The sequence below is a fragment of the Symsagittifera roscoffensis genome, chromosome 2 (assembly GCF_963678635.1).
Source record: "Symsagittifera roscoffensis chromosome 2, txSymRosc1.1, whole genome shotgun sequence".
Classification (NCBI taxonomy): domain Eukaryota; kingdom Metazoa; phylum Xenacoelomorpha; order Acoela; family Convolutidae; genus Symsagittifera; species Symsagittifera roscoffensis.
This window is the reverse complement of record NC_087063.1, coordinates 38,855,500-38,871,636: the sequence shown is the minus strand read 5'-3', so window position 1 is coordinate 38,871,636 and position 16,137 is coordinate 38,855,500. Positions and strand designations below refer to the sequence as shown.

At 33.5% G+C, this 16,137-nt stretch overlaps 1 protein-coding gene across 1 annotated transcript in view; it reads left to right on the top strand.

Moving 5' to 3' along the window:
• The first annotated feature begins 402 nt into the window (after window positions 1–402).
• The window catches only part of LOC134840655 (uncharacterized), a 75,619-nt gene continuing 59,884 nt past the window's right edge, over window positions 403–16,137 (top strand). Inside the window, exons 1-2 of the mRNA XM_063856622.1 lie at window positions 403–1,253; window positions 3,675–3,884. Coding sequence (XP_063712692.1) covers window positions 1,148–1,253; window positions 3,675–3,884 — 316 coding nt within the window. The 5' untranslated portion in view covers window positions 403–1,147. The remainder of the gene's footprint in view (window positions 1,254–3,674; window positions 3,885–16,137) is intronic.

Sequence of the window (16,137 nt, the reverse complement as noted above, 5' to 3'; positions counted from 1 at the left end):
GTAAGTTTTTCTATCGAGCCTTTTTCCGCCGGATTTTGAAGCGAATACTTCCAAATTAAATAAGTGACAGCTAATTCATTAATTTTCTCCAACTAACTCTGCGCGACAGGTGATAAATGTCATCAGTGCTTCTAATGGATTGATCCAACTTTTGGTTGGGACTTGGGAACATGTCAAATATGGGTGGGATGTTTGAGCCTGCAGCTGCGATGTGGCTTCACTATTACTTCCTGGCCTGTGCTGCCCCTTTTGGACACTTGTGTGCATCATCTTCTGTTCATGCCTCTTAACTTAATGCATCTTGCTGCAAATCAAACTAAATGAATTGTGGGGCCTCCCCATTTCGCAGTCCTGCGTCTTACTTAGCTCGAATCCCATCCCCCTTCTTCCCCTCGCTCTCTTTCTCTCGTCCCCCATAGCCGCTACTGCTCAATCCATAGTGGCAAGAGTGCATCTCCAAACACTTCAAATGCCCCCTTTCAATTCACAGTCCCTCTTTCATCCGTTCACTTTTCGCTACCTCCGGTCGCCGGCCGTGTCCTTGTCTATCCCGCCATCCACTAATGGCCATACAATTTTAGTGTTGAAACCACATTTACACTATTAGTGCTCTTGTGTTTGTAGCCCATTTAATCTCACGCGATCAGGCAGCCCATTTGATGTACAAAAGAGCTAGCTTCAAATCCTTTCTTTGTACAAGAATCAACCTTAATTGTTTTGTTTTGTTTTTCCAATCTAAGGGTCATTTACGACACAAAACAGGCTATTCGCTAATTCCCATTTAATCAGGGATTAAACTTTTTTTGAATAACTTTTTGGCGCTTCAAAATTTTGTTCAGCGCTCTTTTCATTTTTTTGAAACTTTGAAAAATTATTTGAAAAATTAAATATATATTTTGTCGAGAAGCGCTTCAGTGTGATGCAATTATACGCCTCAAAAAACAAATTGTTCGTCAGTTCGATCAGATTGCTGATGTTAAGTGAAGCTACTTCATCTAAACTTGTAAATTGTAGCAAGCTGCCGTTGAAAACTAACACGTTGCTTTTATTGTCAGCTAATTTTGCTGTCATGTTCTGCTGTTGATTCGACTGAGCACTTGTCTTACCAACTGTGATTAACAACTGTTAAGTTTCTCAGCTCTCTCAAATGGCATCTGATCTAGCAGCTAGAGCCAAACGGGCTTTAAATTACCGAGACTTTAAACAGACCCTTCTTTTGATGTATGTTTGCATGGCTACAAAACCATCAGTCGGTAAGATTAAAAGTTAATTTTTCCTTGTTCAATGCCATCGAACTCTTTTCATTCATATTTCGAACAAGTTGATCTTCAAATCTTAATTTTTTAAATGACCATCTTTGCTAGACATTTTAGGATTAAAAACATTTGTATTGTGTTTTGTTCATTTTTCCAATTGCACTTTAGACAGATATATATATAAAAAAGCAAGTCAAAAAATTAAACTTCAATTAAAAGTCCAAAAAATCATTGCGGGGTATCATTTCCGACCTTAAGCGCACTTATTGGCGCAAATTTCGAGAATTGTGTAAAGATATGGCTTTTCAATGACAAAACTTCACAATAAAAAATGGCTTTGAATTAATGGATTTCAATTAAGGATTCAATTTTCAAGATTCTGATCTCTGTTTGCTGATGTACCCGTTTACTTATAAAATGAATTATTTATATATATTTTTATTTAAATAACTTCTGTTTTTGTAAAATTAAGTACTATAAAACATTAAAGTACCCCAAGATGTAATAGTAAGCTTTTCCTAGGTCTGAAATATTTCCTGCAAGCGTGTCGGATCATGTCTGAGTAGAAACTTGATTTAGATATACAATAAAATAAAGTTACTTTAAATCAACTTAGAATAGCCTTTCCTTACAACTGCAACTTGAAATAAAACGTGATAAAATTTTACAATTATAAGCTAATTGTTCCGACTTTCGATACAAAAGTAACAGAATATTTGTGCTCGGGGTGGGTTTTTTTTTCTTCAGACAAATTTCGACTTTTTAACTAGCCATTTTTGACGGACTTTTTTATATCATTCAAAAGGTATTGTTGTACTGAGCTAAAATTTGAAAAGATATTTCACCTGTGATCTTTTTTTGTAAAGTTATGAGGGTTTAAAGATTACCATTTTGGCTAATTTGGGACAATTAACGCGCAATATATTTCGCGCTATTAACGCGTAAGCGGAGATTTAATCCGTCTTAGAGATCGTTCCAAATTGGTTGAGAGAAGCTTATTTGCCATAATTGATTTTTTACAAGGAGCGAAATCTATTCTTTTGTAGTTTATATGGCGTGTGGGGGGATGATTTTCATGGAAAAAGTTTCAAATTTTGGAAATTTTTTTTTACGTTTAGTTTGTTAATGATATTTATGTTATAACTGCTCCATAAACCTTAAAAGGCAGTCGGAACATTCAGGGCTTTGCCCTGATACGCGCAGTCTTGTTAAATAACAAAGATTTGAATGTTCAATTGAGAAATGTCAAAATTATGCTAACTTCCAAATGTTCATTTCAAATCTGCTACATTTATTTTAGCTTGTACTGGTTTTTTGCAACTTCTCTCTAGATATTTTTTGCCAATCTTCATCTTAGTTTTCTTTTCAATTCGACACAACTGCTTGCAGATCTTTTTGGAAACTGTTGCTTCTGGCTTTTAGAGGATCTTTGCTCAGTTTCAGTTTCGCTCATAAGTTGCGTTACCCCATAGACCAAATTTCTGTGACTTGTCGACATAAGAAAACCAGACTGCTAGTATCAGGGCAAAGCCATGAATGTTCCGACTGCCTTTTAAGGTTTATGGAGCAGTAAAATCACTTAAAAAAATAAATTTACAAAAAAAAAATTCTAAAATTTGATTTTTTTTTTGAAAATTATCCCCCCACACGCCATATAAAGTGCAAAAGGATAGATTTCGCTCCTTGTAACAAATCAATTATGGCAAATCAGCTTCTTTCAACCAATTTGGAACAATTTCTAAGACGGATTAAATCTCCGCTTACGCATTAATAGCGCGAAATATATCGCGCGTTAATTGTCCCAAATTGGCAAATTGGTCAAAATGGCAATCTTTAAACCCCATAATTTTACGAAAAAAGATCACAGGTGAAATTTCTTTTCAAATTTAAGCTCAGAACAACAATACATTTTGAATGATATAAAAAAATTCCGCCAAAATGGCTAGTTAAAAAGTCGAAACTTGTCTGAAGAAAAAAAAACCCACCCCGAGCACAAATATTCCGTTACTTTCGTATCGAAAGTCGGAACAATAATCTTCTGTCATATTTGATGTTGCCTAAGCGAGGATATAAGTGAAAATGGGATTTGACTTTCAAATAAGAAACATAGTTTAAAATATGAACCAAATAAGTGGGTAATCCAATCGCCCATAGAGGCGTTTATAGACATAATTGATTATCAGCACTCTAAACTGAAAGCTCTGCGATAAAGTGCGTTTTTTAAAGTGTGTTTTTTGGCGCGTGCTCCTCTTCAAAAAAATTATACAAAGGTGCCAAAGCCTCGTTTAGCAAAACTTTAGTGTTGGTTGACCGAAAATGGATGTCATTAAATAATACCAGAGGTTTTTTACAGGTGGTAAAGTTAGTTGATTAAGTAAGATATCTTCAAACTCAACAAAGCTAATCAGTGGTTTTTAGGCTGTATGGTGGAGTCTTTTCAAGATGCTACGGGTAATGGGGGCATGTTGCAGATTGGTATGGGGGACAATGGCCTACAACATGCCCGAAGCGACGAGGGTGAACCGCAACCACGCTCCGTCTGTCAGTGGTCAACAACTGTACGAGTGCCAGCTAACAAGGCCATATTTATATCAGCTGACAACTTCAACATACCGAAAACTACAACGGGTAAGTTAAATTATATTCAATTTCTAATCGATGATACGCGTATTAGCAGTTGTTTAATCAGTAGCCCAAGTCAAGCTGAAAAACAGCGGGTATAAGGTTGAAGCCTATAATAACTTTGTTTCCTGCTTCCTTATGCCTTGTCAATTAAGTTATCATTTTAGTTACTTTGAAGGAGCTTTATCACAATATTTTCCGATTTCGGGAGTACTTTTGAGTAATAATAAAGGCATTTGAAATACTCAATAAAGCGATAAGCCGGTTTTGGTGTTCTCGTAGAGTATTTTCTGATCAAGTTGCCGTCTTTATGTCATCCTATCTGTTTTTGGCTAAATATGAGTTTAAGTCCGGGGTGAATTACTCATAGATATTTTCAGATCAGGTACACAGTCTGTTCGTCACGCCATCTTTTTTTCGACCGGAGAGATTCGTTTAACTTCTTAATCTAATACCGATCTTAATCTTACTCTTATATATCCTAGTCTCAATAGATCTAGTGTATACTGGTATTGGCGAGATAAGATATCAATTAAATCTGTTCTGGCTAAAACTATAAACAGTTTCAGCCTTACAAACTTTTGTAAGTGTTATTTATGGATCATGATTGGTTAGTAAGAAGTAAGTTAGAGAGATAGTTTTATCTATATTATAATTGGCCGTAAAAACGAGTCTTAAACTGGCTCCACCCATCCAGCGGGGTTTAGAAATTTTTTCAGTTAAATCTTGGTTGTTGTGAAGGATGGATGGAGAAGTTTCTTGATTCTTGGAGTAGATTAGTTTGAAGCAGTGCTTGCGTGAAAAGGAGAAAGAAACAGTTTCTCGGGCTAAGGCTTAGTTGTCTTCGTAGAGAAAAAAGAGGTACAGTTGCTTCAGAAGTGGGTTTAGTGATCGTGTTGAGTGGTCGTGTCAGGATTTCAGATTTACACAATGATGTGTTGATTTCGTTAAGTTAGAGCGAGAGTACGTGCATTCTCAAGTATTCATCGAGTAGCGAGATAGGGTTTGACTTCTCTGTGTGAAGCGTCAAGTGACTACGATTCGTATGTGAATTCAACATCGAGTTGGCAATTGTTGTTCTTTAATGAGTACCATTGCCTTGACATTGGTTTCATACTTCAAATCCTGTGGTGGTTGTGACCACGGCAACAAACCAGAAGATTTGCAATTACAGAGTCGGAATGTCATCGAGTTTTCATCTCCCTTTGCTGCTCGTTTCTTTTGGTCTAAGAAATCTTTTTATATTGTATATTGATATCTGCATCTTGTTAGTGAGATCAGTTCTAGTTATGAATTCTATTAATTTGTTGTCGCTAAAGCGTTTTTTACTAAATCGCTTATTTTAAAGAGTCGTTCACCCTGGAGCTACTCTAGTCAAAAATAGGAGTGCATGTTACAAGCGTGGTGTAGCGCGTGGGGTGAGTTTGGCTATAGAGCATGTTCAGTACATCCTTAAGTGGTGGGTTAGGCCAGTTGCGGGAGTTTAATTTTATCGACTCTCTGAGCAGAGTCTTTTTTTTGTGTTCGGTTTTTTGTTCTTTTTTATCAGGTGATTTTCTCTTTGTCTTTTTTTGGTTAAATATTTTTATCAAAAACAGATTAATATGTTATGTGTTGCTCTTTTGGTGTTTTGGTGTTTCAATCGTTTTTTGATAGAACTTGAAAGTGGGTTTCAAAAGAATATTTTATCCAGTTTTTATCTGGGTTATACCTGGTTTGGGTACTGTAAGACTTTCTCAAACATGCAAATGATTTTGTCGCATTAGTAAGCTGAGTTTGTTAGCTAAAGCTGAGTGATAATTCCTTCCAACCGTGTTAGTGTAAAGTTTCGAGATGGAAAAAGTTTTTTGATTTCGAGAGAAAATTTAAGGTTAACTGTTTATTGATGTCAAGGTCAGTGTCATATGGTGATTCTTTCATAAATCTTAGAACAGTATGATCGTAATGGTTAATAGGGTATCTGTTAGCTGTTTTTGCAATGAATCTATTTAGTGTTAGCTTTTTGTGCAATGAATCTATTTATCGTCGAGATTTTTTCTGAGGGGTACTTTTAGTGGGTTAGTAGAGTGATAGTAGGAAATCCATGAAAGTGTGAGGAGTAGGGAAAGTTGATCTACCTATTGTGTTCTCTGGACTACGTTCTCGCCGTTGTAGTAGGTACATTGGAGGAAAAAGGAAAAGTGAAGTATCAAACTTCAGGTGTATTAGTATGATGTGGGTGATGGGAGAAATTCCGGATGATTTTGAGCGGCTAATGAGGAATTGTGGGTTAGCGTTAGGGTGTTGTCGTTTCATAAAAATTCTGTGTGCACGCGTGAGGGAGAAGGGATAGTGAATTCAGAGTTGGATGCTGAGTGGGTTAGGTGATGAATTGTTACTGAATTATTTGTGTTATGAATTTGATGCTGAGGGTAATAAATTCATCTAAATCATGCTCAAGTTTGTCATCTAGGTGCAGAGGGTGCATTATATCAGAGTTGGCAAAGAATAAGGGTAGCGTGAGTGTGCGAGGAGTTCGAAAGAGAGGGTTCAACAGGAAAAGGTGGTGCTATGGGTTGAAAAAACGGTTGGGAAAAATTAGTGGGTCTTAACTCAGAGTCGAGGAATTCATCAGGAGTTTCAATATGGGAGTTATTAGAATTAGAAATGGTTTCAAAAACCGTTTGATTCGACTAATTTGAGTCCAAGCGTGGTTTTTAGAAGATAAACTGAGTAAGGGATAAGAGGTGAGGTCTGAAATTGTAATAAAGGAGTCGTGGCGTTGAAATTTGGATAGATAGTTATGGAACGGTTGAAGGATCCAATTTGGCGGCTCATGGTGGGCTGGTGGGCGAAAAGATTTTTGCTTAGAGAACAAAATTTTAGGGTGTGCGTTTGTTGAACAAATTGCTCATATTTGTCGTCAATAGTGGGTTGTTGGAGTGTTATATGAGATATGGAGCTTCGTTATAAAACAATAGAGTATAGTATCCGTTCGGTGGACAAAAGTGTATTTCTATAACTTTGTGGGACTATTGACAGAAGGTGATGATTTTGTAAATTGCGTAAATGTGACGTCGCTCTAGATGCCGTTTTTGCATTGTCATGCGGAGTATCTTATGTGTCTAGTTTTGTAGATAGTTTTTTTTTATATCGCAAATTTGTGCGTTAAGAAGGATCTTGTTTAAAAGTGTCGGAAAACATTCCAAAAAAGCCTTCAAATAAATTGCGTGCAAAGGTAGCTTGTCTGTTGACATATGTGTATTTTGCGCATGTATAATAGAATTTTTTTCATAGTGAGAAGGGGAAGTCTATAAATATGAACCTTGCGTATAATATAGTCAGTTTTTCTAAGATATAGTGGGGTCATCCTAGAAATGCTAGGAGTTCTTTTTTATATTCAAAATTGTTTGTAAAATGTCTTGCGGCCAATATTTTTCTCCATTTAGGTATATAGTTTTTTAGTGTTTTTATAATATCCACTGTAGTCTTGTTGGTAGTTGTCTGATTTTGTAGCGAGTTTTTGTAGATTTTGATCGATTGATTGTCTCTGGATTGTATCCATTTTAGTAAGAAGTTCTTGAAACTGTTGTGTTGGAATTTGATGTTGTATATCTTTTTCGGAGTAAATGCTTTTTGATTGTAGGTCTATGTTTAGGTTACAAGCGATTGCGCGCATGCTTTCAGGTCAGAATTTTTTTAAAGGTGGCATTAAGGTGGGATATGGAGTTAGAAGATAAAATTTATCTTTGTATAGGTTAAGCTGTACTATATTGTGGCTATTTTTCGATCCACATGGGTTAGCTGTATCCCAAAAAACTTTGTGTGTGATAAGGTGTCTAAGAAATGTATTTTAATCTTATAAAACATAGGTATGCGTTGGTAGCATGTTTTGTCTTCAAAACATAAAGTGGCGAACTTTTTAGTGCAAGTGTAATACCAAAGGATGTTTCCTTCGTAAGTGACAAGAGATAGCCTGCGTCAGGTGTTGTTAGTACTGCTAAAGCGAGAATTTATAGTTTTTGTATTCTTTCTAATTCACATAAATGATGTAGTATTTCTAATTTGGAGAGTGACATTTATTGAAACGTCCTTTTCCGAATTGGACTTAGTGTTAGACATAGCGGTAAACAGGGTAGTTTTGTTTCCAGGTAATATTATTCTAGGATGTCAGTTTTGTCTTTTTTGTCATATTGTTGAATTTTTGAAAATATCCAAGTAATGTTTTGTTTGCCAGGATTGTAAAAACGGCCTTAAAGGGTTTTGTTTTATATTTATGCCAAAATTTTAGCTGCCTGATTATAGAGTCAAGGTCTTTTTATTTCTGTATTGACTGAACTGTGTTAAAGCTTCTGTGTTGTGGAGCAACATTTTTTTATTTTTTTGTTCTTAGATATGGGAATATTATCTAGGGGATTTGTAAATCGAAGTTTTTATTGATTGTGTGTTTTTGGCTTGATTCGGGAGGGCCTGACAAAATCATTATGTCCATTAAATTTTCTATTTCTACTAACGGAAAAGATGTGTTTTGTTACAGTTTTATTGATATACTTTCAGTTGTGTGTTATTTTTTATCCTTGATGAATATACAGGTTTAAATGTATCTTCACCTAATTAATCTACTTCGTAATGGTTGTTTTGACAATCTAGACATAGTGGAAACTGTTCTAAGGTATTTACTTGTGTGGTATCGGAGTCAAAGATTACTGCGTGTTTACATTCTAATCGTGGTGATGTTTCCTCTTTTGCGATAAAAACTCTTTATTTTTTGCGTTATTTCTACAGTTGTTTTTCGTGTAGGTAATTCGGTTGGTGTATTTCAACTAAGTGTGTATGGTAAAGCAAGAGTTTTGCCTTCTGTCCAAACTATATGTAGCTTTCGAAATTTTATTGAAATGAGTTGAAATCTATATACTCTATGGTTAGGATTGAATTTCTTTGTAAATAGAAAATTTATTGGTTTTTGATCTGTAAAATAAACTGTTAGATGTTTTGATCCAAGTATTACGAAATCATCTTCTGTTAAGGTATATATGATGGCTGTACTTTCTCTCATAAGTGTGGAATTTCTGAGTTCTGCTTGTAAAAAATCTTAATATTGCTGATATAAGGTTCATTTTTCAGTGCCTTGATGAGATTTTAAAAGTGTTGCGCCAATTCAAAAATTGGAAGCATCGCATATAGCATAGAACGGTTGATTTTAGTCTGGAATTGTATTTGAGTTTTGATCTGTGAGAAGGGTTTTAGTTTCATCGATGCGTTTTTGATGTTCTAAGGTCCATTCAAAATTATTTTGTTGTCTAAGAAGTTTGTAGAATTTTCTGAGATATACTTGCATTAAATAAACATTTTTACCCAAAAAACAATTGCATTTCATGAGTTCATGGATTTTCTTTTTATTTGATTGTGGTTGGAGTTTCACAATCACAAGTATTCGGGAATTTAAAAGTGTTATTGTGGTGCCTTCAATAATATCTCCAAAGAGTTTTACAAGAGTGACGAAAAAACATGATTTATCTGGGGCTGCTTTCATGTTTTCTTTTCATGTTTTCTTTTCATGACGTTTTTACCTAAAATTAGTGGCCTAAAAACTTACTTATAAAAGCAGAAAAAACTGCTGGTTCTATAGATATGCCGTAAATTAGTGTAATAATCTCGTATTGTTTATTTCTAATGACAAGACAAATTGTGACAATCGACGTAATTGTTCTTCAAATGGTATTTGATTATACCCACTATTCGTATCTGTTGTAGTATAACAGTGTCCATTTACTTTTATGAGTATTACTTGTGTTGGTTCCATGGTCCATTTGCATTTTTTTAAAATAAAATAGAGAGTTTAAGTATCGTGCAATTAGAACTATTTTTAGTGCTTCTCCTTTAGCGAGAATAATAACTGAATTTATAAATGTTTTTTTTTTTGGAGTTGTAATTCTTTGTTTATTGGTGAGATAACGTCATGTTTTTCAAGATTGTCTGAAAGTCTGCTCAAATTATCTTGTAAGTGTATTGGAACTTTAGTTGCACGCGCGTTGTAACTTGAAAACTGCGTCAGGTTTAAGTGGGATATAGAATAATCATAGAACTTGGAAATTAGAATAATCATTTTGGCAATAATTCGATACAATTGGTGTTTCGTATTCATGATCTAATCTAAGCCTGTTAATAATAAATGTGTTTTCTGTTTCACCTTCGTCATATGTGCTTTCACAGTGAATATGGTTTAGTTATAACTCGGAAGTTTCTGTAATGTCAATACCTGGGAGGTCTGGGCTTGTTTCTTTTGTAGAATCTTTTTGGTTGATTTGTTTTTGATTTTTTGGTGTACTATTTCTGCAGTTTTGATTTTGTCAATTTGACCATTGTGAGTTATTTCAATGTGGTGACTTAGAAAACTTTCTTGATCTGTTCTGATAGTTGTTGTTTCTATATCCTGAATTATCACGGGATCTATTAATAAAATTATTATTGTACGGTCTGTTGTTAAAACATTTTGTGATCTATTATTAGAGTAGTTTTCATTACGATTAGTTGAATAATTGCAATTGCTATTCTTTGAAGAAATTCTTGAGCGGTCAAATGAATAGTTTCTTTTCCGGGGGTTTGAATATGAGCTCTTTTTGTTACAGTTAGACTAATTACCTCTATTAGAGTTCGATATAGAGTAATTATTTCGATGCTGATTGTTTCGGCTGTTGGATCTGCTATATCGATATTCTGAATATTTCTGTGAATTTCATCGATCTGGTGATCTTCCGCGATTTTAATTAGAAAAAGGGGACTGGGATCTGTAATTACCATAGCTTTCAAATATTAAGGAAAAATATTTGTTTATTTCTTTGTATTCTGGTGGTTTATTTAATTTATCTTGTTGTTTTTTTCTGCATTCAGCAATGCTATATCCATATCTGCGGCTAAAGCTACACCAATTTTTGATTGAAGTTTTACTTTTAAAAATTGGGTTGGTTTCATAAATGTTTACAATTTGAGTAATTTTTTCTGCTAAATCATTGTCAGAGTCTTGAATTTTGTTAAAAAATGATGTTGTTGTTTAAAAATTATTGACGTATTGTAGTTTTAATTTTTCCGTTTCTTCTAGTTTCCTTGTCGTTTCAGCTTGTGTTACTTTGTCTACTAGTTTTCGGAAATCTATATCGGCTTCTCGGATTGATTATGGATGTCATATTCTCTTTTTTGCAATTTTCCTAATTGTGGCGTTAAAGTCATCTTTAGAATTTCTATCATCTTCATCTTTTTGTGATCATCTGTTTCATTGCATGTTTATTTTGTTCAGAGTCGTTGACATTTTTGAAAATTTTAGTGTAAACCGTTTCCAATCGGATTTAATTTCTATGTGTAAAACTGAAAACCTGAAAATGTTTTTTGAGCTAGTAAGATTTGTAGTAATGCTGTGCGTCTGTGAATCCAATTTTATTGAAGAGTTGTATTTTTAGGTTCTGGGCCCATGTTTGAGATCAATTTGCTGTAACAGCATTTAAGTAGTCTTCTACTGAGTAATCAGGATCTGTTGGTATATTAGTAATGGTTTATCTGAGTGGTTTATTAGTTGGATGATCCATCCATAAGGTATGGGTTCAGTGTCATTTAGTGTGACTCTGCTGTGATTGCTGTTTGTTTAATGTTTTTAAGACAATTTTTTTGTAATTTCATGTTGTTGTAATGAGTATGGTAATGAGATTTCGTTTCTCATTGATTCGTGTTGGTAACTTTGTTTATTTGCATAGCCTTGCGATTGTATGCTAATATTAGGTGAGGCAAAGTTTTGTCGTTCAGGAGGTTATTGTTGCGTTTGCCTTGGGTGTTGAAGTTTATGTAAGGTTCAAAAAAATCTGGTTGAAAAATGTAATTTGGTTGATTTAAAAAATTCTAGTGACTTTTTTTGTTGATTATTACAATTTTGTGGATTTTGATGAAAACAATCTTCAATATTCTTCATCTTCAGAATTTTGTGGTTGTTTTCCTATGACTTACTTGTTAGTTGGGTTTTTATTTTGTTAAAAAATTGAGTAATTTTCAGTTCTGTCGGTCTGAGGTTTTCTTTAATCGTTGAAATTTATAGATTAAGATATTCGTTTCGGCGCCTGTTTTGTATAATTGTGTTCTTGTAATTAATTTTGTGCTGTTAGAGTGGTCTAACTATCGGATTACCAATACTACTAAGCTAAAAAAAATCATAGTTATGTTTTGCAAAGCTGTTTCCAATTGAGTGTTTTTCTGTATTAGATGTTCATTTTTTAGTTATAAGTGTGTTTGTTTAACAATCTATATGTGAATATATCAGTACAACTGATGGTTTAACTGTTTATTGTGATTTTGTCAGTGGAAAAGGAGTATTATTCGGGTTATGTGGTCTTGCAGGTGTTGGATGAGTGGGGAAATTGTTTTGTTGTGTTGCTACAGATATTAATTCAACTGCTTCTTCGTCTACAAAGTATGATGGAGTTTGAATATCTTGTTGTGTTAAGCTTCTAGTACCGTTAAGGGTTTCCTGTGTTTTCATAAAGGTTGAATTTAAACAATTTTTGCTTGTCCCATCATTAAAAATTGCGTTTCAATTTAAGTGTGTGGTGTCAGTTGTGAGTGGAGTTATTCTTAAATTATCTCTGTGTACGGAAAAAATTGCAATTGCTGCGCTTGCATTATTGTTTGGGATATTTAAAAAAATTCATGAGAACATTCAGTGTTCCATAGATGATTTGTTTTGTCTGCTAGTTTTGTTTCATTGTTCGTTTATGAGCTGAAAATTTTTATTGCATCACGAGATCGGTGAAATTTTTTATTGTATCTGATGTTAGGTCTAAATTGTGTTCGAACTATTTATAATGAACCAATCTAAAATTCTTTGCTTATCCCCTTTAACTATTTTTGATATTTCACTGTTGGTGAAAGGTTTATGAATGGAGTTTAGTAGTCGTGAAAAAAAACTATTTTGCGTCTTACTATTGCGTGTCGAGATGTTTGTGGTGGTGATACAAAAAATGTTTCATTTGTCTAATATAAAAACATATCTATAAATAATGGCAAAAAAAGAAAATTTTGTGAAAATTGAGTTTGTTTTGTGTGAAATTTGTTGCAGAAAAATTTTTCGATTTTTTTCTGTAAAAAAAGTTTGAGAATTCTAATTCTATATCATCCGTTTGTAATCGGTGTGATGGTTGATTTGATGACTGTAGTGTACGAATTTCAATAGTAAATATGCCATAATATGAAGTGATTTGACTGATACCTGGTAGGTAGTGGTCAAATATTTATCTTTTTATTTTCGCTTCAGGAAGTTTTGGGTTACATGGACAATTTCCTTTTTCAAACTAATTTAAGATTAGATTGTGGCGAAGTTGTATTAGTCCTTTAGCGGGTTCGCTTTGTGGATGAATAACACAGGGAACCATACAGTCATTGTCAAAATTATCATCGTATGTAATCATTTTTTTGTGCGGAATGACGGTTTATGTGTAAATTTCAATATATCTTATTGGTTGATTCCAATTGTATTGTCTTACTGGTTTGCGAAGTTATTTTTGTTCTGCGTTTACCTTTTGTAAAAAGATTCCAAAAAAAATCTTTGGCTTTTTTTCTGATTCATGTTTGTCGTGGAGTAGATCTTGAAGGTTTTGAAGTTCTTGTATCGTTGTTGAGGCAGATTCCGAACCTGCGTTTCACGTTCTAAAAATTTTTTGAATTGAAGATTGTTGGCTTCTTTTTTGTTTGTTTTTTCGATCTCGTGTATCCTATCTTTTGTTTTTGTAGTGTTATTACAAGATCGTATTTTTCTTTTTTATATAGACATTTTTGAAGAAAGATTGTTTATTTGTGATCAGAGTATCTCTTAACATAAGAGTTACAGCGGTGGTTGCGAAGTCCAGGCCAGGTGTTAGGTTCTTTATGTCCTAAAGTGTTAGTCCTTATAATTTTTGTGACGGTAACTTAACCCTGGGGACAGATTCTCGAGTAATGACAGGTTGGATAGAAAGAGTATATCAATTCGCTAGAATGATTGGATACTTTCTCAAATGGTTAAGTTCTATAAGAAACATAGTCTTACTTCGGGTGTGATTTGTGATCCAGGGTTGAAGATTAGTAAATCAATCCACATGGTTCAGGTAAAATTAAAACTCAAGTAGATTTTTAGAAACTGTTTTAAATCTTACTAATTTTGAGATTTGTTTTAGCCTAAGAGGTCTAAGAGAAGGGGCTCAAGTGAAGGATGAATAACCGAAGTTCTTCACTGTTTATCTTAATTAAATTAGTTAGTTATTCAAAAACTTCTATTAATCTTGGGTGGTTGGTAAGAGTTGAATAGTGATTCGACGTTTGAGGTAGTTAGACACTTGTATTATGAGCTGGGGAGAACATAATTCTTCTAATTGATCTAATGAAAGCCTTGATGATCAAGTATTTTAGAAGGATTTGAAATTAAAATTCAGTTAAAATTGAAAGTTCCAAGGATAGCCTTAACGATCTGGCTTAAAGAGGATTTAAGGTATTTCACAACAAAGATAGGCTTAGATAAGATTTAATTTAAAGGGTAAAGATTAATAAAAGATTAGGGTTTTAAGAAAAAATTTGTTTAAAGTTAAAAAATAATATTTTATTAGTTTTTTGAAAGATTATGTGTTATATTTTACGATAAGAACCAAAGTAGCACAACGGTTGAAAGGATGAAGTTTCGAGTCTTTGAGAAGAAATGAAGATTTTATATTTTTGATGAAACTAGTTTAAATTTTTATACTAACTAATTTTTTATTTAGAGATCGGTGAACTTTTTTATTGTATCTGATGTTAGGTCTAAATTGTGTTCGAACTAATTATAATGAACCAAGCTATAATTCTTTGCTTATCCCCTTTAACTATTTTTGATATTTCACTGTTGGTGAAAGGTTTATGAATGGAGTTTAGTAGTCGTGAAAAAAAAACTATTTTGCGTCTTACTATTGCGTGTCGAGATGTTTGTGGTGGTGATACAAAAAATGTTTCATTTGTCTAATATAAAAGCATATCTATAAATAATGGCAAAAAAAGAAAATTTTGTGAAAATTGAGTTTGTTCTGTGTGAATTTTGTTGCAGAAAAATTTTTCGATTTTTTTCTGTAAAAAAAGTTTGAGAATTCTTATTCTATATCATCCGTTTGTAATCGGTGTGATGGTTGATTTGATGACTGTAGTGTACGAATTTCAATAGTAAATATGCCATAATATGAAGTGATTTGACTGATATCTGGTAGGTAGTGGTCAAATATTTATCTTTTTATTTTCGCTTCAGGAAGTTTTGGGTTACATGGACAATTTCCTTTTTCAAACAAATTTAAGATTAGATTGTGGCGAAGTTGTATTAGTCCTTTAGCGGGTTCGCTTTGTGGATGAATAACACAGGGAACCATACAGTCATTGTCAAAATTATCATCGTATGTAATCATTTTTTTGTGCGGAATGACGGTTTATGTGTAAATTTCAATATATCTTATTGGTTGATTCCAATTGTATTGTCTTACTGGTTTGCGAAGATATTTTTGTTCTGCGTTTACCTTTTGTAAAAAGATTCCAAAAAAAATCTTTGGCTTTTTTTCTGATTCATGTTTGTCGTGGAGTAGATCTTGAAGGTTTTGAAGTTCTTGTATCGTTGTTGAGGCAGATTCCGAACCTGCGTTTCACGTTCTAAAAAATTTTTGAATAATGCTTTGTTTTTGTTTTAAGATTATTGGCTTCTTTTTTGTTTGTTTTTTTGATCTCGTGTATCCTATCTTTTGTTTTTGTAGTGTTATTACAATATCGTATTTTTCTTTTTTATATAGACATTTTTGAAGAAAGATTGTTTATTTGTGATCAGAGTATCTCTTAACATAAGAGTTACAGTGGTGGTTGCGAAGTCCAGGCCAGGTGTTAGGTTCTTTATGTCCTAAAGTGTTAGTCCTTATAATTTTTGTGACGGTAACTTAACCCTGGGGACAGATTCTCAAGTAATGACAGGTTGGATAGAAAGAGTACATCAATTCGCTAGAATGATTGGATACTTTCTCAAATGGTTAAGTTCTATAAGAAACATAGTCTTACTTCGGGTGTGATTTGTGATCCAGGGTTGAAGATTAGTAAATCAATCCACAAGGTTCAGATAAAAATAGAACTCAAGTAGATTTTTAGAAACTGTTTTAAATCTTACTAATTTTGAGATTTGTTTTAGCCTAAGAGGTCTAAGAGAAGGGGCTCAAGTGAAGGATGAATAACCGAAGTTCTTCACTGTTTATCTTAATTAAATTAGTTAGTT